General features: G+C 42.7%; 1 protein-coding gene across 2 annotated transcripts; it reads right to left on the bottom strand.

Annotated features, from left to right (window-relative positions):
- Positions 1-705: 705 nt before the first annotated feature.
- TBC1D9B (TBC1 domain family member 9B) lies at positions 706-22,384 on the bottom strand. Of its 2 annotated transcripts, XM_086758666.1 has the most exons (22): positions 22,219-22,384; positions 19,621-19,731; positions 17,447-17,565; positions 16,189-16,417; positions 15,326-15,584; positions 14,465-14,672; positions 14,120-14,332; positions 13,795-13,956; positions 13,038-13,188; positions 12,422-12,636; positions 11,696-11,813; positions 10,681-10,966; positions 9,896-10,025; positions 8,793-8,891; positions 7,897-7,965; positions 6,867-7,107; positions 6,433-6,498; positions 6,199-6,270; positions 5,731-5,781; positions 4,635-4,682; positions 4,095-4,201; positions 706-3,173 (listed from the first exon to the last, which is right to left on the bottom strand). In XM_086758666.1, the coding sequence occupies exons 1-22, from the start codon at positions 22,334-22,336 to the stop codon at positions 2,484-2,486; spliced, it is 3,762 nt and encodes a 1,253-aa protein (XP_086614792.1). In that variant the 5' UTR covers positions 22,337-22,384; the 3' UTR covers positions 706-2,483. The 2 variants fall into 2 exon arrangements, with proteins under 2 accessions (XP_086614792.1, XP_086614793.1); XM_086758667.1 differs by lacking the exon at positions 5,731-5,781.
- Positions 22,385-23,466: the final 1,082 nt, after the last annotated feature.

Here is a 23,466-nt window from a genome sequence, read left to right as displayed (position 1 = left end):
AAAGGAAAGGGAAGGAAAAGGAAAGGGAAGGGAAGGAAAAGGAAAGGGAAGGAAAAGGAAAGGGAAGGGAAGGAAAAGGAAAGGGAAGGAAAAGGAAAGGGAAGGGAAGGAAAAGGAAAGGGAAGGAAAAGGAAAGGGAAGGAAAAGGAAAGGGAAGGAAAAGGAAAGGGAAGGAAAAGGAAAGGGAAGGAAAAGGAAAGGGAAGGAAAAGGAAAGGGAAGGAAAAGGAAAGGGAAGGAAAAGGAAAGGGAAGGAAAAGGAAAGGGAAGGGAAGGAAAAGGAAAGGGAAGGAAAAGGAAAGGGAAGGGAAGGAAAAGGAAAGGGAAGGAAAAGGAAAGGAAAGGGAAGGAAAAGGAAAGGGAAGGAAAAGGAAAGGAAAGGGAAGGAAAAGGAAAGGGAAGGAAAAGGAAAGGGAAGGGAAGGAAAAGGAAAGGGAAGGAAAAGGAAAGGGAAGGGAAGGAAAAGGAAAGGGAAGGAAAAGGAAAGGGAAGGGAAGGAAAAGGAAAGGGAAGGAAAAGGAAAGGGAAGGGAAGGAAAAGGAAAGGGAAGGAAAAGGAAAGGGAAGGAAAAGGAAAGGGAAGGAAAAGGAAAAACAAGACACTCTGGTCACACCAAGTCCGCTCTTTTAGATAACCACCATGGACAAAGAACAAGCAATATTCCATGAGAATACAGGAAGAAATAAAAGGCAGACAAAGTATCCTGTAGGATTCTGGTTCATTTATTGAGTACATAACAGATAAGACAGACAGACAGTGTAAAATCACATGTATTATTTGTACTTTTAAAAAATTACAATAAATTACTGAATAATTAGTAAAAGCAGTTTTACTAATGGCTGCTCTCCAGTGACACAGGACAGAGGAGGCAGAGAAATAAGAAATATGTACCAGCTGTGAATACAGAGAGAATGTCACAAGGAGGAATTAACACTGAGTAGCACACCGAGTAGTGTTAAACGGGAACAGCCAACCGTACGTGTCCTTCCCATCCTGTATATCCCAAACGCCAGCCAAAAGCTGTAGCAAACCTTGCCTTCAGTGCAGGGTCCGCTCTCACCGAGCAGCGGCATCTCTCGCTCCAGCCCTGCAGGGCAGATGCCTGTGTACTGAGATGAATTTATCTGTAGGAACAGCATTAATTCAGCTTCCTCAGAGCGGATGCCTTACTACGAGAAGGCTAACTCTTAGTTTCCTCTGGTTTTAATTGATTTAAAAGAGCAATCACTCAGTCTCCCAGTTATTTTGTCTCTAACTGGAAAGAGATCTAGTCTATTGAGGTTTCCCATAATGGTCTGATGGCAGAGGGCCACACTGCTTTGGACTCTTCCTCTTTAGGTATAAATGCCCTTTGATGTGTAGCAGTTTCTAAGAGCACATCCACTGCTAGGCTCTTTGTAGAAGAGACGTTCCTGAAGGACACACTGAGCAGCTGCAGGTGGCACAACACTCTTGCACATTTTCCCGCCCCAAGCATTTGGAGGGGTGACTGATCAGAGTATTCTTGGGGGTCCTCCTAAGAACCGGACCCATCACTAGCTAGGAAAAAAACAGCAAATCAGGCAGAAACAATGGATGTTTTCTGTACCAACAGGGAAAGTCCAGCAGACCAGTGTGCCGCTGCCCTGTAACACTGAAGCTGATTCACCGACTTCTAATTTAGGAACATATCCCCATGATAACCGTCATGAGCCCATTGATTGATTTACTGTTACTTCTGCACTGAAGTCAAGGAGCTTGTGGCTTCCCAGACCAACTAAAAATAATGGCTTTCATAGAATTAGAAAAGCAAATGCTGGAAAACCAGGTTCGTTTGAAAACTCCCGAATGCCGAAGGAGAATAAGAGGTGGTCATACACTATGAAAATGCTAAATCACATCTGAAAGAAACCTGCAGATCTGAGAAATGTCTGTGTTCAGACCTTAGGGTGCTGGGAGCAGCGGGGCACATCTGCATTACAGCTGCTGAGTCACAGAACAGCACTGAAGAACGTACAGGACTATTTATAGGTCAGGGTCCTACAGCACCTGACTACACTGCATTAGCTTTCAGATCGGCAGCCAGAGGTGAACGTGGTTTCAAGCCAGGCTGCATCTGCTGTGCAAGTTACCCAGGAACCTACAGCAAACAAGGGCAGGCAAGGAGCAGTTACTGTCTGAAATAAAACTTCATTAAAATAAAAGATAGCGAAAGGCAGACATGCATAATTTATGGTGGGAATTCTGTATGTCGGGGGCTATTAGGTTCTAATGGCTCTGGAGAATGTAAATCTAATCCTGTCAGCCAGAGTAGCCAAAGAAGCACCTACACAAAACAGTCACTGTCAGAAGCCCCTTATCGATTCGAATCTACAGTAATTGTGTAGTTACTGGTCTCTGATTAAACAAAAAAAATACCCCAAACACAAAATACCAAACCATCCTGCCATCTGCCACATTATCTCCCTGTTTTATCTCCGAAAGACAACTCCTGCTTTCTTGAGTTCACCCAGACACGGAGGCAAGTTCATAGTCACTGGATGAACTGAACTGCCTCTCTACCTTCTTCTGATCTTTGATCTTTTGCAGAATGTTGACCTTTTTCTCAAAGTAGTTTACAAGGGCCGTTTCCGTCAGCATGGAAGCGAGGATCTGCTCGAAGGAGATGGACCAGTCAGTATCAATGGTACTACCATACCTGGCAGCTGAACTACTGCCTTCACAACCCACCAGGACGGTGTCATCTGCAATGTCTTCACACTGCAGGGAGCCTGTGCTGACCATGGAGTAGGAAGACATGGACATATCATCTTTGGTTTCGTCATCTGATAGCAGCTGTAAAGGAGAGCCTTGTCCTTCCCCTGACCCATCTCCTAGAGTTTGGTTCTCCTGCTGTGTTTTTTCAGGCTGAGCATCTGCACAGGTTTTGTCCTCATGGTCAGCTTGGGGTTGCTGCTCCACCGCTGAATTCTTACTCTGTTCAGATGTTGGTGACTCCTCTTCACTCACAGGATCCTGGGTATTTGTTTTGCAGTCCTCAGACTTCCTCATGGGTCTGTTGGAGAATTTTTTTCCAACCTCCCCAATTCGCAGGAGGAGACTGGCTACAGTGGCAATTGCATGGTACAGCTCTTGCTCCACCGGGTCCTCACTGAACATATTGTAAAGGGTCTTGCATAACTCTATGAATTGTTCCTTTAAAAGACAAAGACCAAAAAAAAAATCATACTTCAGGCTGAAAAAGTTGACAGTGGCAGATCACAGAATGACAGAATATCTCAGGTTGGAAGGGACCCACATGGATCACCGAGTCCAACTCCCTACTCCTCCCAGGATTACCTTAAAGCCTGTGACTAACAGCGTCGCCTCAGTGCTCCTTGAGATGATGCAACAGGCACCATCTTGACTGACTCCTGGTTGATTTGCCTCCCCACCAAGTACGTGGCAACTTATTGTACTAATTCAGAATAGTCCAATAGAGGCAAAATCTTCTCTCTCTGCCGTAGCAGCTAAATTGGGACACAGCTAGCAATTTCATAGTGGTGGGTTTTTTTGCTGATAGATCAAGAGTAATGACATATTCACATCTGAGAAAACCTGAAGTTTTTTGCTACTCTTTTGCGGTCAGCCTCTAAGCATTTCCAAACTGGTATAAGTAGCACCCATAAAGGAAATTAGAGACAGGAAAGATCACACCAGCCATCAGACTCTCTTTCCTGTAACCACATTCTTTGCTCTCCACCAAACAGCTGTGGCTCGAGGCAATGCAAAACCAAAAAAAAAAACCAAACAAACAAGTTTATGTGACTAATGGCATATTTGAAACATACTGCTCTGGAGGGAAAACATAGATTGCAGTTCTTACAGGGAAAAATTAGTCTGGGAGGCAGAGAGAATCAAGTACATTTGAATAGTGGAAACAAAGCAGTTTGTCGTTTCCACTAAGGAATTCAACACAAACGTGTGGAATTACAGGGTTTTAAAGCTCAACAGTCCAGAACAGCAGGGCAATCTACAGGCAAGGACTGAGTATGCTGACAAATATCTGCACGTACTGCAGAATTCCCCACTAACCTGCCAGTCATCTAACTGGAAACCTTCACATTCACTTCTTACCTGGCTCATTTTGGGGAGATCTTTAATGGTTTCTTTCTTGGACTCTTTTTCCTTGGCCCACATTCTTAGATAGTATCTATAGTCCTGTGGACTGGTACCCTTCTCCTCTGCAAGGCAAGGCCAGATCACTACTGTCAGGTGATTAGTGGTTTCAGACTTAAAGTGAATGCTGTGTCAGCAAAAATCACGCTGGAAGCAGGTTTTATTGACAGTTCAGGAAAGCGGCATTGTTTTCTGCTTGTTTATCTGATCCAGCTCAGTAGAGCAAAGATTTTAACACTGCTGCATCACCTTGACTTCTCATAAATGAACTGTATGAGCTGACAACTTACCACACGATTTACAAATGTTATGGTCTTGGTATGTAAAAGAGCCAGAGCAGAAAGGCATAAGAGAGATTTATTTCCTGGCTCACATCCCACTTTACCTCTGTCCACAAGGGACACTTTGAAAGGTCTCCTTGATACAGTGAAGGACAATGGACAGTTCATAACATGAGAGACACAAGACTGGAATGTGGTCTACTTATGATGAAATTACCTTTTTCTGGACCGTTCTCATCCCTCCTTCCTTTATCTTCTTGAGTTTCTAAAAAATTATGGAATATAAAAAGAATTATTAATAGCTGATTTTCAACAATACAGCACACGAAGAGCATAAGACAACTCATATACAAATTAAAATCATACAATATATTTAATAGAAGTTAGATCTCACACTCCCACATCATGTCTGGAGGAGTGAACAGAACAGGATGGAGGCAAGAGGCTGATGGGATGAACTGGATAAAAAGCCACACTGAAAAAAGTGGGCTGAAGAGCTGAGGTAGAGGGCAGAACTCTAGAAGGGTGAAACACAGACATGAAAGACAGCTAAGCAATGTGATGTCTTAAAGATAAAGAAGTTCAGTTATCCAAAGCAAGATAATGAATGGAAAAAACCAAACCATCACTGAGCACAGATGTGACTAACATCTACACTCACCATTACTCACTGACTGAACTGACACTTTGGGAGTAATTTGCAGAGTCTAACTTCACAAACTTCACTTTGGGTTCGCTATATTGTCACTAAACTTTATAGGAAATCTTGGCTCAACTCAGACTGTTGTTAGCCATCTAGCACCAAACAGCACAAGTATTTACTCAGATTTTTTTTTAGCATTATTATATTTTGGTAAACATTTAGCACAAATGACATACTTTGACCTCCTATTTGACAATCTATAAAATTGTATTTTAAGAGTCTACTAACAGCTTTACACTTCAATGGCATGCATCCTTATTCCTTTAAATTAGAAGACTGTGGAGGAGGCACAGGTATCATCTACCCAGGCCAGCAAGCCTAGCACCTCCCACACTCTGCTCTGCGCGTATTTCCCCCCCGCCAGTTTCTAGGGTGAGATAAATTCCACTGAAATAAGCTGGACAAAACCTGTTTTGACCAAGGTTGAAACATAATAGGTAGAATATACTGAAAGGTATCTTATTACTTATAGCACTTTATTCACAGTGGGACTGTCATGAGAGAGGAGCAGTAGCAACAACTCCAGAGTATTTAAAATAGCACATTGGTGCTGCAGATGATATCAGCATTATAGCCATGCTCAATGCATGCACATAATCCATGGACTGACCTTGAGACTCACAGTGCAGGCAGAAATCCAGCTCTGAGACAAAAGGAGATACTTGAGCAGCAGAAAAAGGGGTTGAGGGGACAATATCCCAGATAAAACAGAAGAAAAGGCCAGACACAGACACACACAGAGAAGGAAACAAAAACAAGAAGAGAGACAATGAGACTTGCATGAAAAACCTAAATCGTGGTGGGAGACAGGCTGGTAAAAAGCAAACTGCTCCTGCTCAGCAGTCTGTAACTGTGCTTCAGAGGGTGCTGTGTCCTGCATGAAATGGGCACCTGAGCAGTTTAAGCTCCAAACTTCTTTCCCATCATGCAACAAAGACAGTGAACTCAAACACACTGGCAATCTTAAAACACTGCCACCATGAGACCATGCCTTGCAAAAAATCACTATTCATAGCACGTGGATTTGTGCTGCAACTCCTGCCTGAACTGCGAGGTAAAGGCAGCGGTGTTGTATTACCTTCTGTTGTAACGTCCTCTGTGAAATAACTTGTGGCCTCCAAAGCAGACTCTGTCTCCTCTGGATTTAGAGCTGTATTTACAGAGAAGGAAATGTTAAGATCTCTAAGCTAACTGAACAGCAGTATCACTGTATCACCCACTTCAGCACCCAAATCCATGAGGCAACCCTCTTCAATGGCATGTCAGAACAGACCGTGCTCAATAGTAGCAATATATGAAAGCAATCGCTCACCAGGAGGCAGATGCAGTTTGTAAAGAACTTTGAGTTTTTCAGTGAGGTCACCATGGTACATCCCACCTGTGAAGAAAACAAAAATGGTTAAGGAAAATAACACTTAGGATATAAAATCACCCTCTGCTTACAGGCTCAAACTGAATGAGTTCACATGCAATGAGGAAACGCCAACTGCACAAAGCCCTGTGCAGAAGCAATAAAGAAATCCACAGCAAAGCTGCATCTTGTTGGTTTGCCACCTATCGTTGCCCAAAATGGGAGACTGCCTAGCAGCAAAAAGGCATCTCTTGTTCTGCCTGAAGCTTCCTGTAAGGCTGACACCCTCCCCTCAAGACAGCACAAACATCACTATCCCCTTTCAGTTCTCTGCTTGGAAAAGGACAGAAGAATTTTTTTTGCAATATTTCATCATCTCCAAAAACACCACTTACTCATCCCTGTCACAAACTCCTTGAAGTTAATGAGAGAATCCCTGTTCTCATCCAGAAGCCGGAACAAACGCCCTGCTAGCACAGGCGTGTGCGCGCCACAGGACCAGGGAGTCAAACTGATGAACAGCTCTTTGAACTGCTCCATGTCTATGCGATACTGCTCCAGGTAGGGTAAACTCTGATCTCGGCGGGCAGCTGCAGCACGATTATTTCCCCAGTAACAGCTCATCAGATACTTTGCCTTTGGAGGGAAAGGGTGAATAGGTCAGATTATACCACACTATGGCAATCCAGAGGAAAGGAGACTTTGTTACAGCTAAAGAATAACATTGACTAAGCAGAGGAGAGACATTTCATGACACACTTTATCTCCCCCATTATTCATAGTATTACTTCTCTACAAAATGATATGAAATGAAGGAAGAGACAGGGATTTCATGAGAAGCACAAAAAACAATTTTAAGTGAAAAATAAGAAAACCACGATTTCAGGTTTGAACAAGATGACACTCAGGCTTTACTGCAAAGGGAACATGCAGGTTTTAGAACTAAGCCTCTCTTTTCTGAGTCTACAGCACAGTGCAACTGAGTTTGCAGTGACTTGGGTAAATGCAGTTGGGTAATATCACTCTCTTAAAAATACATACATTGACAAATAGAGGCAAAGCACTTCAGTAATTTTGTCACAATTACAGAGCAAGTCAATAGCAAACTTGAGAATAAAAATTGAGTACAGTCAATCCTAGCTCCCTGTTCTAAGTGCTATGTGATGTTCCTTTCCATTGACTCTATGATCTCCTTCTGAATAAGTATAATTCAAATACTGCAGATATGTTTTGGTGATCTTTGGGGAAAAAAAAATCAGCTGGATAGCAGTAGGGCCAGTCTCACTGGCGCCATCTATAACAGAATGTAGTATCTGTTTCTGATAGGTTGGACTAAGAATCAAAGCAAAGTCATTGCTTCCCTTGCAACTTATTTTGATATTTGTTCTGCATCAGAACACATTCTTGCTCACTCTAGCTTCTTACCTTAAACACTACATACAGCTCTTCTAGTTCTTCAATAGAGAAACCAATGTCACTAGACACAGCTCGGACCTATAGTTAGGGAGAAAATAGAGCAAACAATTTATTTCAAAAATAGAAAAATTAAACACAATTCACTGAAAAATCTGTGTATTATAAAAGAGAACAAGTGCAAGGAGATACGACACAGGATGGAAGGGAAAATATAACCATTCCAAGACCTCCCATTGCTATGGATTACAGGTCAAGAATACAGTTCCTGCTCAAGCAGAATTGCTGACATTTTGAGCAGCTAGAAAAAAATATCGTGCTTATTTCCTGTTTGTGCAGACCTGCTTCTGCAGACTGTATTGCCCTTCCCTCTTGTTTTTATCTTCAGATGTTTGACTTGGATGCACTGAAAAATAACAGTGAAAAACTTGTGGGTGAGGTTCTCCACCTAGGCCATGGGAGATAATTGCTGTAGATGGGGATACTCCCCTTTGGCCATGAACCCTTCTGTAACATTCCCTAACGTGCCAGCATACTCTCTAAATGGCAGGAAAATAATTATCTGCTAGCTAGCTTTTCTCAAAGATTCCAGGTAAGCAGTGAAACAGATAGCACTAGGCAGTGGAGACTACTACCCTACAACTGGTTTTATCTCCCTCCATGCCAAATATCTAATTCGATCATACCCTAGCACTTCAATCCATTTTATTAGATTAACTAGAATCATGTGAAGAAGAAAACTGAATATCCATTATTCCAGCCAGTAAATCAGATTCTTCATATTAACTGCAATTCTTTAAGTTGCTTAAAATTGGATCTGCTACAGGGCAAACTTTCTAGATGCTTACAGCAAAACATGTCCCATTAATATGCCATTTGGTAGCTCATTCAATCTAGGATTCACATACCACACTCTTCTTGGCTGTATCCTCCAGAGACTGGATCACTTTCAGCCTTTGTTTAAAACGCATTTGTTCAATGTCATCTGCCTTCAGATTGCTAAATTTCTACAAGAAAGGAAGCAGACCAGGTCAACATCACCTCCTAAAGAAAGAACAATGCCTGATCAATTATATGTTCTTTAACAAGTATACTGCCCCTCAGAGATTATCTAAAACCCCTTGCTGCCTTTTACCAGCAGCAAGAACATGAGAGAAGACTTGAGCTCTATTCCCTATTCAGCCCTGTCCTATCAGGGAAGTAATTCAGAATTCAGGAGAAATCCAACATCACAGGTTTCTAAAGAACAGCTGAGAAAGCATCTGTCAGGACTGACAAGAAATACAGATCCTGTACTATGGCAGAGATAAGAGAATAGACGGGCTGTCATTCCTCACAGTCTTGGTTTTGTCTGGGACCCGTAAGAGATTCAGCTAGAAACGCCAAAGTTAACGGGCTTTTCTACTGACTAGGTCAGACAAGTACAATGAATTTGGTGACATCTTTTAAAAAAGCATAGAACAAACAGAGATGGTAGATTTGAAGAAACAAACAAAGTATCTAGCTAAATGATAGCTGCCTGACTGTAAGCAGTTGGAAGGGGACAGTATGAAGAACAGAATGAGATACATCTCCACCAGTGCAGAGTTATTTCAACAGCACTGGGCACCATTCTTGGGTCACCTTCCCATTGCTATAATGGGGATCCCAGAATAGGATTCCTGTGCACATGACCTGGGATACTTCCATGTTTCTGCTGTATACCTCAGAGTTTTTACTCCGAATTTCCCTCTGCAACTCCCCAGCACTGACAATCCTCACATACAAGTCAGAACAGAGACTTTTTTGGCAAAGCAGGAAGAAATCTCTAGTCTGTAATTTTTTCTTACTTGAAGTCTTTGTTTTAGTCTCCACGGGTGCTGGGGAGACTCTTTGTAATCCAGAATAACCAACAGTGTGAGGCTCTACTCATACCAAACAAGGATTAATGGCTTGGGCCTGCATTCCTTGAGCACCTCAAACTATGAACACTGTACAAATTCTGGCTGCAGAAACTAAGCCAGAACCTTACCTCATAGGATGTTTTGATGAGTTCAAAGATGTCGATTTCAAGTGGTGGGTCATCTCCACTCGTCAATAAGGCATGCAAGTGGGGAATAGGGGGAGAGACGCTCTGCCTGTTAACTACGTTGTCCAAGTATCTGTGGGGGAAAACCACAACAGATGCAAGACTCCAGGATTAGCGTCCAGAAAAAGAAGTAATACCTGAAATGCATTGTTCCCAATTTATTTGTATCATCAATCTAAATATGTAGGAAAATTGAATTTTTCCCAGCTAACCTCAACGTATCTGACAAAGTTGTTTTTCACTCTATTTTTGCAGTATCTACTTTTTTTTTAAGTGGGCTTCTAGGAGTAAGCTGAAGATCTTGCTGCAGATAGAAGAGATTCACATTTCAAACAAGAAAATCCTACATTTACTAGACTTGGGAGATATCTGCTTGCTAAAGTTCTATGTTTCTAGAATGCGATTCCTGCCTGGATCTGTTCTTAATAGTAGATCAGAATTCTTCTGTGAATTTTGGACAAACAGCCCTTTGGAGTTCAAATTCAAATTGAGAAGCAGGAATGTATTATGCTGCAAAGCAAACAATTCCAAAAAGATGTGATTGCTCTATACTTGAGCCAAAAATTAATTTCAGCTGTTGCAGAATGTAATAGCGAACCTCTGCAGAGCTCAAGTTTCATCCCAGAGTGTTATCTGTGACCTGCTATGTAGTGGAATTAGGTAGGAAGAGATGATGACTAAAAGGGTAATATTACTATTCAGTTATAAATAAGAACAATGAATGGTACCTGCCCAGAATAGTCATGGCTTCACCTTCATCACAGCACTGTAACAATTTCTCCATGTTGGCATCAAGTATGGCCAACGACACCTGCAAGATAAACTTGATTCCCTCATAGAAGAAACAGTCGACAATGACCACGGCACTCTCAAAGGGCATGACACTGAGAAAGAGAGTGAGAAACCAGGAAAGGGATATGGTGGAAATCACTCCCAGGTCCTGCATCTTTTCTGACAGCTGTGGAAGATACTCTCGTGTAAGTTCTTCAAAGATGCCTTGGTCCACCAATGCACCTGGAAAGACAAACAAAAACAATGGTAGAACTCAAATTGGTGCTATCCCCTGGTGGTATCATGGTATTAGCCAAGCTAATCAATTATTAAACAAAATAGTGTAAGTTCACTTTAATTTCATATAAGCCTCTTAGCATCAGAACTAAAATTAACACATTTATTTAGATTTTTTTTTCCCTGTTCCAAATAAACCCAACATATTTAGATAGAGGCTATTCCTACATTGCAGAGCATGCAGAAACAGAATCTCTCGTTGATCTATGCATTTTTCCTGAAAGGAGTGGTGGAGGATCTTATGGTATTTACATCAAACTATACTATTTTATATAAAAAAGAGCAACTTTAATAGCCCATGAAGCAGTATTTTTACTAACCTTTCCTGGGAGCCTATTCCAAAGATTTAATACATCATTCAGATGGGTAAAAAAATAACCCAATAATTTTCTTCTAGACATGCCTCCTTACTGCTAATGGTCCCTCCTGCTACCAATTTTTAGTGACTTCATCTTCCTTGTTACTACAAGGTAGTACTACTACTTTGGCAGCCTGTAGTGTCTCCTCCTATGTCTCCATCACACACCTGCAACTTCAAAGGGAACAGGGTTGTGCTTCATCATCTTTAAAAAGTACCACATTTAATTAATTCTGAACAACAAAATGTTCCTGAGAGATGCTGGTGCAACTGCAGCTGAAAATCCAGGCTCCAGCGTGAATTTGACAAAGACTCACCCACTACTCTTGTGTTGTAGTAATCTGGCAACATCCGCTCACATAAAGCCACCAAGAGCCAGAAAGCCTCTTCCTCATTGCAGTATAGCAACAGTACTGACGTAACGATGTTCATGGCCTACCAGCCAGCAGAGTTAAATATGCAGATATAGGAGAGAAACAGGAAGATGTTAATGAAAGCTCTGTCCTTACAGACCAGCTAAACTTAAAAAGCATGAATACAGCAAAACTGTCACTAAGAGTCACATCTATTTCCAGCTTTTACTGGTATCTGAGTAAACGGATGACCTTGAGCCAATTTACCTTCCTGTTTCAATTCCTCTGTTTGTGAGGCAGCAAATAATACAACCAGTTTTTGTCAAGCACTTTCAGTAATCAATGTGACTAAGTATAATTTTCCAAGTTTTAATAAAAAGCTTGTAACAATTAGGTCGTAACAGAACAATGTAATGAGAACCTCTAATATTGCATCCTCACGTATTCAATTTAATTGCTCTTTTTAATGAAACCATAAGGTAGTTTTGTGCAACTAGGGAAAGCTCTAGTTGGAAAACTAGTAAAAGACTGTCTTTACACCTAACAGAAATGTGCAAAGGCTATCTTCTTTCCTACTCTCAACATGTCGACAGCATGAAGGAAAGTCTGAAACTGAACACAAAACTGCAGAAAAACGCCAAGTTGATCATGGTCACCATCTAGGGCTAACAAGTCTGACTGCCATCTTACCTGACAGTACCCAATTGTTGGATTTCTGAATGCATAAGCTGTTAAGACTCTCCGGAGGGCAGCAATTCCCAACTCATTCTGGAAGGCAGGATGTTCTGGCATAGAGCGGTGCAGATCTCTTTCAATTTCCTCTGTAGCAAGATTGTACTTTCCCATTGACTTTTCCACAAGATCTGCATAGTAACCAGGATGAGTCACCATCTCATTCCAAGCCCCTGTAACGACAAACAAATACTGCTTCACCTCTCAGCTTTAGAATACAGATTTTATGCCTACAGTTTCAGAGAGGAGGCAGCCAGGAAGCACTACCTGAACTCAGCAACTACAAATAGATATGAAAGTACAGTAACAACTCATTGTTAAATCACCATACCAGAGTCTAGGTCCCACCACTGAAATGCAGACAAAGGAGGCCAAGGAACTACTATGCTCATAAAGTCAGTCATCTCAGGAACACACTCACTGCATTTTTGGCAAGCACACTATGAAGTATCACTCAGATGGAGTTAACATGATTAATTTCTTCTGAAATTAGCTAAGATTTATACCTTTTCCTTTGAGATGTGCAGAAAGCTTATTCCTGCTAGCTGTCCAAGTATGCAGCACAACCTCCTACCTGAGAAGAGGAGCCACAGCTCTCCACGAAGATTCTCTGGGATTCCTTTTTGCACCAGCTCCCTGGTCTTGGCAGTGCGATACATACACATTCCTCGCCCATATTCAAAGAAATGAATGTTCCAAGACTCTTCCTTCATCTTCTCCTTTGCCTTCACAGGAACAAATATGGCCATTTTAGGAGATTAATGCATTTTTATGTTTGTAGGACAGGTGATTTCTAGGTATACTCAGGCCTATACTTCACAAGAGAAATGCATTGTGACATTTAAAGCCTTTCTTCTTCCTGCTAAATAAAAGGGTATATGCTAATCTAAACTGTTCTGAATCAGTTTTGATCTTGCTTAAAGTCAAGACTTTACAACGGTAACATGGGCTATGCAATGGCGTTACACCTTGCAAACCTCTTCATAAATGCAAGGAGAACTATGGTCTAGGATGATTGATTCACTAGCAAGCAGAGATACTAGTCCTCCGCTTTCTTGATTTGAAGAAAAGCAGTTCTTCACAGACATGAATTTATACCCCAGAGGCACGGTAACACTAATTTCTCAGCTTCTACTCAAGTATCTCAGGTACCTCAGTACTGACGGTCAGGTTACATCTATGCAGCACTATCACTGTGACAGACACAGCAATGGTACTGCAGAACTGACAAGTGATAAAACACATGTTCAGAGTCTCAGAGCAGGACAGGCAATTTGCAACCTGCTGCAAACTATTTTGAGTTAATTGTTTTAAGTTAAAATATTATTTACCCCTTTGGGTCCCAATAGCTCCTCGGAATTTCTTCTGAAGAGTTTGAGCAGCCCCTGAGAGGCTGTTGGCACTTCCCCAGCACAGAAGTTGACAGGTCGATTGCCGAGAGCAGACGTGGGGCTAACTGCAAGCGGGCTGCTGGAAGGCAACTCTGGAACCTCCTGAACAACAGAATGGAAAGCGTCTGAGCTCAGGCAGCCTCCCTCCTCTGCTAATTGTCTAACAAAGAGACATCATTTGCTGGTAACAAGCACTGTTAACTCACTGTAAGGAGCATTTCTCTAGAAAGTTGACAAATGCTCCTCCCAACTATTTCTTTAGTACCTCACAACCAGGATCAGCCAAATTCCACTTCCATTCTCTGTCACTGCCACATGGCTTCTTGGATGGCGTTCTCTGCAAGAAGTCAGAGATTCTCTGTACCAAGAAATCTCGGTCTTTCAGATTGGCAAAGAAGAAGGTCATTTTACTTTTAGTGCTGATGGAAAGAGGGCTGGGCAAGACACTGGAACTATCTGCTTTCTCAACTATTGTCACCTAGAAGACAAAGACAAGGGCCATTTAGATCTAGCAGATTCTCCATTATCTATAAAGCACTGCACAAAAGCTAGAAGCACACAAAAGACAAGAAAGGCCTGCAGTCTTAATATACAGCTCAGAAATCCCCACCTCTCTGAGAGGAATGATGAGATGACAGGCCTCCCCTGCCTTGCTGGCAAAACAGATGTAATTGTTGGAAACAAACATCTGGCCAGGAATATGCATCTTGTTAAATGGTGTCCACAAGGTACAGTCTGTATGTCCATCCAGGCATTCATCCTTGGGCAACCGGAAAGTGGCACGGTAGCACTCATTTTTGGCTCGAGCATCCAGGTCTCTGGAGAAAAGTAAAGAGTAGTCCCCAGAGGTTTTTTCTCACTTGAAAAACCCACTCAAACACTAATTTTAAGTGTTCATTCCAATCACAACCTTCAGACTGTGCTGTGTATTCTTAGTATTCATTTCTCTAACTGAGATGCCACCCCTTATCTGACTCCTCTTTCAGCCTTCAGACATGCTTCACTGACAAGGTATATCCTGCAATACAAGATAAAATATGCAAGTGCATCTGGGAAACTTAAATGTTACATCAGATTCTGAAACTGCAGAGAACAGTCAGCAGCAGAAGGATTTATTACAATACGAATGTATATTACTTTTTATAAATCTTCAATTTCAGAAAAAAGGGGCTGATGTGATTTTTCTTCTTCCACATCTTTTTTGTAAACAGGATTTTCAACAGTTTCTAGTTGAAAATTAGTTCTGACAGTGCCTAGCCATGCATGAGAAAGACATGAGGGTGTGTGTGAATTCAGTACCAATTTGGGATAAAAAAAAACCAGAACAGGCAGAAGAATAATGACTGAAATAAGTGATGCAGCCCCAAGAGTGAGAAAATCCTAGTGGCACCTGGGAGCTACACAGTAATGCAGATTTATTATTACAATCCCTTGCTATCTGTCTTCTCTTCTCACTGCTGGAAACATATACCTTTTTAAAGCAGAGATGTTCTTAAGAGGCTTCCTGGGCTTCGGGAGGGACTTGTCCTGTAGGAAGCTCTCATTATCCAGTAGCTGCCGCATGGCAATGTTAGCCAACTGCTCCATTAGCTTGAATGTCTCGTTGATGTTGAGAAACATGGAAAAATAAAGTTCACTGTCCCTTGTGCTTACTTTAATGCACTCAGGGAACAGCAGTGTCGCATTTTTTTCTAGCTGGGTTACATCCACCCATTGGATCACCAGTGTCACTGGGAAAAAAAGTTTAAAAAACTATTACAATTTGAGGCAAAACAACAAACAAACAGAAATTAAACTCAAGCAGCAAGTAAGTTCTCAATGTAGCAGCATTTTTCCCTTCTTACACATGGACAATTCTTTTCTTCATACTTTTACTGGGTTCTCAAAAAATACTTGGAAATAACATTTGAGATTAACTAGAGTAGAAATAACATAATTCCAAAAGGACTATCTCACATCCAGTAAATGCTTTCAACTACAATTACTCAAGTTTTCATTCCTTCCAGCAAATTAGCTTTGGACTCAAGAGTTCAAGCTTTGTAAATACTGGGTCCTGACAGTGGTTCACCAAGGTAAAAATATTGCTTGGTTCTCTAATCCAGTTGAAGTAAAACATCAGGTGTACTTGTACAACTTGAAAAACATTTTGAAAAATTACTCGGGCATTCAGTCTAAACGTCACTAAAGTGCCTATAAGGACTGAGCAAGGACTCACATGCTGAGCGAGAGCTCAAAGGATTCCTAAAAGGAAAAAAAACTGTTCACACAAAAGATCAATTGCACCAAAAAGATCACGGGAAATGGCAGAAATCAACTAGCAGGCTTATAACTCACCCTCTTTGCCCAGCAGGAAGGAGTAGAAACAGAGGTGATTGACGGTGAGGTACAGCCAACCCTGCCTGGGCACACGCCCCTTCCAATAGCTGCAGGAATAGTAATTGACCAACTTCTCCACCTCTGGCATCCCAAACTGTTTCCGCATCTTCAGCTCAGCCTCTTTGAATTTACCTGGATCCTCTTCACTCTGGGGCTGCTCATTCTTGTTTTCTTCAGCAATAATTCCCTGAAAGGACATGGGAGGAGAGAGATAAGAAATGGAAGGGAATATACAGCAAAAGGTCACAGCAGCAATCCAGAAGACAGAAACATGACACAGCAGTTATCATTTCTCCTGTCACGTTAAAGAAATAGTAAAGACATGTAGAAAGAGCAGTCAGAGTCTGGGAGCCTATGATCTAGGATCTATTCCTGAACACATGCAGCAAGCATTCATGTTTAATGTTTGACTGAGTTTCTCACGGCTGGCCTGGTAACACCCTGAACACTGCAGGAGAACAGAAGTCCACCTTCTCTTGCATATATGCTTCTTCAAAAGAAAGATCATCTGCTAGGAAGGGCAGAACTCTGCAGTCTGTCAGATCTTGACTGGCCAGAAGGAAAAACAAATGACGACAATCTCTCTCAGACACACACAGAGAACATATAAAGAAACTGACAGGAGTGCTGGAAAAGACTCAAATTGCGGCTGTTCAATTAAAAAAAAAAAGTATTTGTAAGTTTCTACTCTGGAGAATTTGTGAGCTGGGAATCTGAAATCTGCACAACAAGCAGACACCTGTCTGACTCAGAAGTCTGTGGAAGTCGGGGTGCAGTTCCTTTACAGCCCTGATGAGATGGCTTCTAGACCATTGTGGCAGGGCAAGTACCTTGCTTGCAAACTAGAATTCTCTCTCCCATATTTGTTGCTAGATGAAGCCTCATTTAACATTCTCTCTGCATCAAAAGTATAATCTGCAAGGATTTTAAAGAGGCATTATATTTTACTTAGTAGGAGCATCCAAAGCAGGCTGCTCCTTGAGATCTACTGCTCATAAACTTTTCTCCCAAAATACATTTGTCCAGTGTTACGACTGTAACGTGATGCTGATAATACTGTATGCATTTCATGATGTATGTAAGTCTGAAAAGCAAGTAGAGAGAAGTTTTGCAATGGAGCTCTTGCTCCCTCCCTCCCAAGATTAAAAAATTCTTAAAACCACCTCCCCATTCCTTCTCAGGATCTGGAAGTCCTTCAAGGAAACATGTTGCTTACATGTATCTTGCCCTTGACAAAGGTGGTGATATCTTCTTCATTATCAAAGATGGAAAGTGTCTGCAGTAAGTTATTCTCCAGCCATTCCCAATGCTTTGTGATCTCTTTACGAGATGATCCTAATTGGAGGGGTGAAAGATGATGGGAAGAGCAAAGAAAAAATAAATAAAAACAAGTTATTTTTTCCTGCAAGTTCACAGCAGGAAACTAATAATTACCAGTGATCAGGACATATCAAATGCACCAACTGTACACACGTGAAGGATATTTTATGTACACCAACATTATGTTTCTAATGAAGTCTCCACTGCCACCGGGGATAATCAGCACACTACCAAGAGGTCACCCTATTCGCCAGTGCACATCAAACACAGATTTTTCCCCACACAAAAAGCATTCTTATGTTGCAGACAACGAGTACAGTTCTATACAGAAAGTTGCCTTATTTAGTTGCCGTTATTTGAAAGACTTGTTTTTACTAAAAGATTTCTTCCTCTCTATCAATGGCTATCACTATAATCTATTGTAGTCAGAAAAAATGCAGAAGAAATTAAAAAAAGCAATTACTTTTTTTTTAACAAGATAAAAATCCTTCTTAAATGTAGACAAAAAGAAATATGTTTAAATGCTGTGGTGGTTAAATGACATTTATAAGTTTATCTTTGCCAGAGGAATAAAGTTTCATGAGCTGCAAATTGCTAAAATAAGCCAGGCATCAATAATTGTTGTCTTTCTAAGAAGATCAGAGCGACATATATGAAGGAGTAAAATTCTGCAGTTCCTACAAAGACAGTTGTAAGAACAAAGTGCTGAAAGGCCGAAGCTGCATGCATGACCAGAACGCTGCCCACGGGTATTTACACATGATAAATTGTATATAAAAGACATGCATTTTTCAACTAGAGAGCCACATACGTTTTATAACTTTAGGTGAATGCCAGTACTCTTACTTTGACAGTAAAATGAGAACCAGACATGATTAAAAAAATTACTTTAGATGAAGACAATATATTTACTCCAGTATAATTTACCACGCTCTATTAGGTTGTTAAATAGCCCATCTCGCTCTACCATGCTGCATTACTGAAAAGTAACTGAGATATACAGGATATCAACTAAACACACCTGAAATTGTACAAAAATAACACGTTCCTTGAGTTTCAATATACTATAAAATTTCAGATTTGCACCGTATGTGGCCACTAAATATCCTGCTTTTTTTCTAGGCAGTTTATGCCCTGCCATTTTGATTTCTGTCTTTCTTCCTCTCTGCCTCCACCTTCCTCAAAAGGGAAACTGAGTTTCTGTGAAACATAGCAATTCCTGAATCATTCTTCTGCAGAACTTAAGTAGCTCTGCGAGGGAGAATACTGTGTTGGTTGCCTGGGGAGAAGATGGGGACAGGGAAAACATGACATCAACATCGGTGATTTTAGCAAAGGATTACTTCATGCTCAAACTGCAAATCTTAACCACAAAGTGAGAAGTGAAGATTCTTATTATAAACCAAGTCAGTCCAACCAATACATCTGAAGATATTTTCTCTTCAGTAGGACCTGAAGTCTTAATCAAAGTTCACCAGCAGATATTAGGAGGTTGTACCATGATATTCTCCTACAGCAGTTACACTTCTCAAATAAAAGAAGCCAAAGATTCTTGATGTTTCAAAAAAATATAATGATAATACATTCTACAGAGATAGTCTATCTATACATCTATGACAAGGCAGAAATAGTAGAAAAAAATACACTGGATCAAGATAGGAAAGAGAATCCTCAAAGAGTGTCTGGCATCTTGAATGACCTTACACATTCCCATCTTGTACCACGTTCCCAGTAAGCAGGTTTTGGCACAACACTCATCATCCCACAGCAATCCCATCATCACAGTTTTGTTCACCTCACTATCACCTTGCAAACAGAAACCGATCATGGGAGAAAGAAACTTTGTAACGTCTGCAGAAACAGAAGCTTTTACAGAGCCTTAAGTTCCTAAACTATAGTTTAAACAACACTAAGAATTTCTGGCATTTCTTCTACTACCCCACCAGAAGCTCTACAAATTTTCCTGAGCAGTCAAAGACTACTCCTGTGTGGGATTACTAATCATCTGAACCAAAAGGACAACAGAATTACAGAAAGCCAGCCTCCGACAAGAGTCATATCAATACACACCGCACGCCACTGCCCAATACACTTGAGAGTCCTGAGTTTGGTGCAGAATACGGTATGGGGCAACTCTGGCACTGGAATCCAAAACCACGTCTAGTGTTCCCACAAGAAGACCTAGGAGGCAAAGAGAGAGAAATTAAAACAATGTAACACCAAAATGAAGAATTGCGTCAAGTAAATATACAGGATCAACGCTGCACAAAAATTACAATGTTTGTATCATGTAGGCTGTGATGGAAGAGCAACGGCACTTGGTCAAGAAAAAACAGACACACAGCCCGTCACTGCAAGCAAACTACCTATAAACCAACGACAGCCGCTGTTAACAGGTGAAGTTTAGACGGCAATTACATATCTACTAAACCTCATTATAATCCTCTGCCTTCCCAGGAGAGTTTTCTAATAAAAGCGAACTATATTTTTCTCTGTGGGGTTTCTGTTGCTAATAGTGATTTTTAAGCTGACTAAACAAACACAGAAGAGCTGTCAAGACTGTGTCTTTCAGCATCAGCTATGCAAACACTAGGTAAGAGATCTCATCCAAAATGGAATCAAATAGCTCCAGAAAAACTGGTACTCACGGGTTTCAGTGATGTTTCTAGAAGTACTTTGATTAAACAAGGCCGACAATCAAAATTTGCTAACACAGAAGTTAAAATATTTTTATATGATGTTAAATAAAAAAGCAGGTACTTCCAGAATAAATACTAACAGCCACCAGACTTTGTAAAGCATATCCACTTATTTCAATTAAATCTATTTACTCTCGGTAAATCAAATATCTAAGATGATACTTTGCTTTGTTAGTCTAGCTAATGTACCATGAGCATATTTAATACAAATGAATTCTGCAACATCGTCATGATTAGAAGTTTTCTAGCACAAGAGCTTGGAGAGGGAGCACTGCAGCTCCTCCTCTGGATCGTTATTTGGGAGGCCCAGGCTCAATTCCCTGCTCTCATCCCTATGTTTTGGGTAAGTCTGAGTAAACTGTCCTCATCCACATCTCATTAATTATCAGGAAACATGCTACTTCCTCCCCTTCCTCTCTCTTGGCTATCCAAAACCAAGTATATCAGTGTATATCAGTATGTCAGTATATCAGGAATCTATCAGTGATCATGCTTCAAGAGAAGTGCCACCCATAGCAAGCTCATCTGGTAATCCTTAGAAGAAACAGTATGTATCCAGCACAGCAGGATCTCAGTTTTGGCTCCAGGTTTCTCGTGTAGAGTTTTAGGCAGAATACGGATTAAAAAGTCATTCTGAATACCTCCTGTAACAGCACTGCATGTGTCACATACTGACGTACGGACTGGTAACAAGACACATTTAAGAACCTGAGTATGACAGCAACATAAACACCTTTCCAGCTTGGCTGAATATCTACATTCTAACTCAAAAATGCCAGCTTGCAGTGGTACAGCTCCTTAAGGAGGACACGTCGCTTTTAACATGTAGCAGCTCTGAAGAAGACTCTCTCACTGAGCTAAACTAGCTCAACAAGTAAACTGGCTCAAAGCTTTATTTAAGAACAGATCAGATGTTTCCAGAATAGCACCAGGTGTAATTTCTTCTTGTAAAAACCTGGGAAATTTCAGAATATAATTATATGCCTACACGTAAAATTAGACAAGTAAGTTATGTTACATAAAACAGAGTAATTCAAAATAATTTTAAATATTGTGAAAAGATGAAATGTGCTAAGGATGTTTAGCAGCTGCGTCATTTCTGTCATTAGTGTATTTGGTTAACAGGGCTAACACATGAAACCGGTTCTGCATAATTCATAAACATAAAAAGCACATTTTTATTATTCACAGAACTGTGTAAGGGTTTTGGACATAAACAGGGCGTTTTAAAAGTGATTTTTTTAAAGTTGATTTTTTTTGTTGTTGTTAGCATTGTGCCTGGGCCTCAGTTATGCTGTTCTAACAGTTTCTGCCACCAAACACGGCTACCAGGCAGACACACGCAGGGGGGATTTTCACTGGGCGGCACCCACACAACTTCACCCCCGGCCCAAGCACAGCACCATTTTCAGACAGATATTAATTAAAAACTATGTCTTCCTTCCATCCTCTAAATCTTGAAAAACCACACCGAAAAAAAAATAATTTAAAAAAACCCAAAGAAAACACCTCAATAACTCAAGGCCACACGAGTGTGACAAAGAAGCCATTTTTGACACGGGAAGAGGATGATCCCAGCCCCCCCGTTATTTGGGTATCGCAGCTATTTGTCCTCCCCGGGCACCAGCACCGCTGGGGAGGCCCGACCGCAAACACCGAGGGCTCCCAGCGGCGGGGGCTCCGCGGGGCTTGCTCACAGCGAGGGGAAAGGCGGAACGGGCTCCCCCCGGCCCGCGGGGCCCGCACCCCCCGGCCCCCCTCAGCTCAGCCCCGCAGCCGCCGCCGAACCGCGGCGGGCACCTCCCGCCCCGCCCTGACGGGACCCGCGCCGGGCGGCCCCTCAGCCCCCGCCCGGCCCAAGGCCCTGCGGGGACACGGCAGCGAGACAGGAGCCGCCACCCCCGCTGCCCCGGCCCCGAAGCGGCAGGGCCGGAGCCGGAGCCTCCCCCTCAGCCCCTCCGCGCCTCACCGGTGAGGCCGCCCCCTTTGCCGTGTCCCCGCCGGCGCTGGAGCAAGAAGAAGGGGTTGGCCCGCTCCGTGACCCACAGCGCGCCGGCCAGCAGCACCTCCTCGGGCCCCAGCCACATCACGGCCGGCGGGGCCGCCGCGGCGGAGCGGCTCGGCGGGGCCGGGCTGGGCTGGGCCCGGCCGGAGCTGGGAGGCGGCGCAATGGGAAGCGGCCGGGCCGCGCCGATGGGTCACGGGGCCGCGCCGGCGGACACGGCGCCCCCTAGCGGCCCGGTCCACTCACGGCAGCGGGGCGGCGCCATGCTGCCGCCGTGGCGCGAGAGCGAGGGCCGCGGCTCCGCAGTGCTGGAGTTCGCCGGTTCGAGCCCCGCGCCGCGGAGGGCGGCCAGCGCCCACCTCTTCAGTGGGTAAACGGGGTTTACCTCCGCGCTCTACAGAGCGGAGCCCCTCCTCTGCCTCTCTGAAGCACCCTACACTGAAAACACCTTTCCCTGAAAAATCATCAAATTTGATGAGCAATGCACTTATATAGTGAAAAACCAGGGAGATGAGAAATCATAACATCACAGAATGGTTTGGGTGGGAAGGGACCTTTAAAGCCCACCAGCCCAACCCCCCTGCAAGGAGCAGGGACATCTCCAGCCAGGTCAGGTTGCTCAGAGCCCCGTCCAACCTGGCCTTGAACACTTCCAGGGATGCGGCATCAACAACCTCCCTGGGCAACCTGGGCCAGTGTGCCACCACCCTCACTGTAAATAATTTTTTCCTTATATCCAGTCTGAGTCCATCTCCCTCTATTTTAAAACCATTACCCCTTGTCCAGTCACAACAGGCCCTGTAAAGAGTTCCTCCTCACTTTCCTGCAGGTCCCCTTTAGGCACTGGAAGGCCACTCTAAGGTCTCTCCAGAGCCTCCCCTTCTCCCCCCAGCTCTCTCAGCCTGTCCTCACAGGAGAGGTGCTCCAGCTCTCTGATCATCTTCATGGTCTCCTCTGGACACACTCCAACAGATCCACGTCTTTCCTGTGCTGAGGGCTCCAGAGCTGGACACAGAAATCTTCCTGTGCAACCCTGTGGGACCCATTGAAGCTGCCATTAACAAAGACAGACTATTTAAACGCTCCCTCCCATTGTAGACTCCATAATTTACTGGCAGGGAGCTCCCAGTGCAGCCTCCTCTCCAAACTGCTGCTCCCGCCGCTGCCCCGCCCCGTGGAATTCATCCACCTTTTTTTTGCACATCCACCGCC

The sequence above is a fragment of the Chlamydotis macqueenii genome, chromosome 14 (genome assembly GCF_036417535.1).
Source record: "Chlamydotis macqueenii isolate bChlMac1 chromosome 14, bChlMac1.mat, whole genome shotgun sequence".
Lineage (NCBI taxonomy): Eukaryota > Metazoa > Chordata > Aves > Otidiformes > Otididae > Chlamydotis > Chlamydotis macqueenii.
This window is presented reverse-complemented; position numbering and strand designations above follow the sequence as displayed.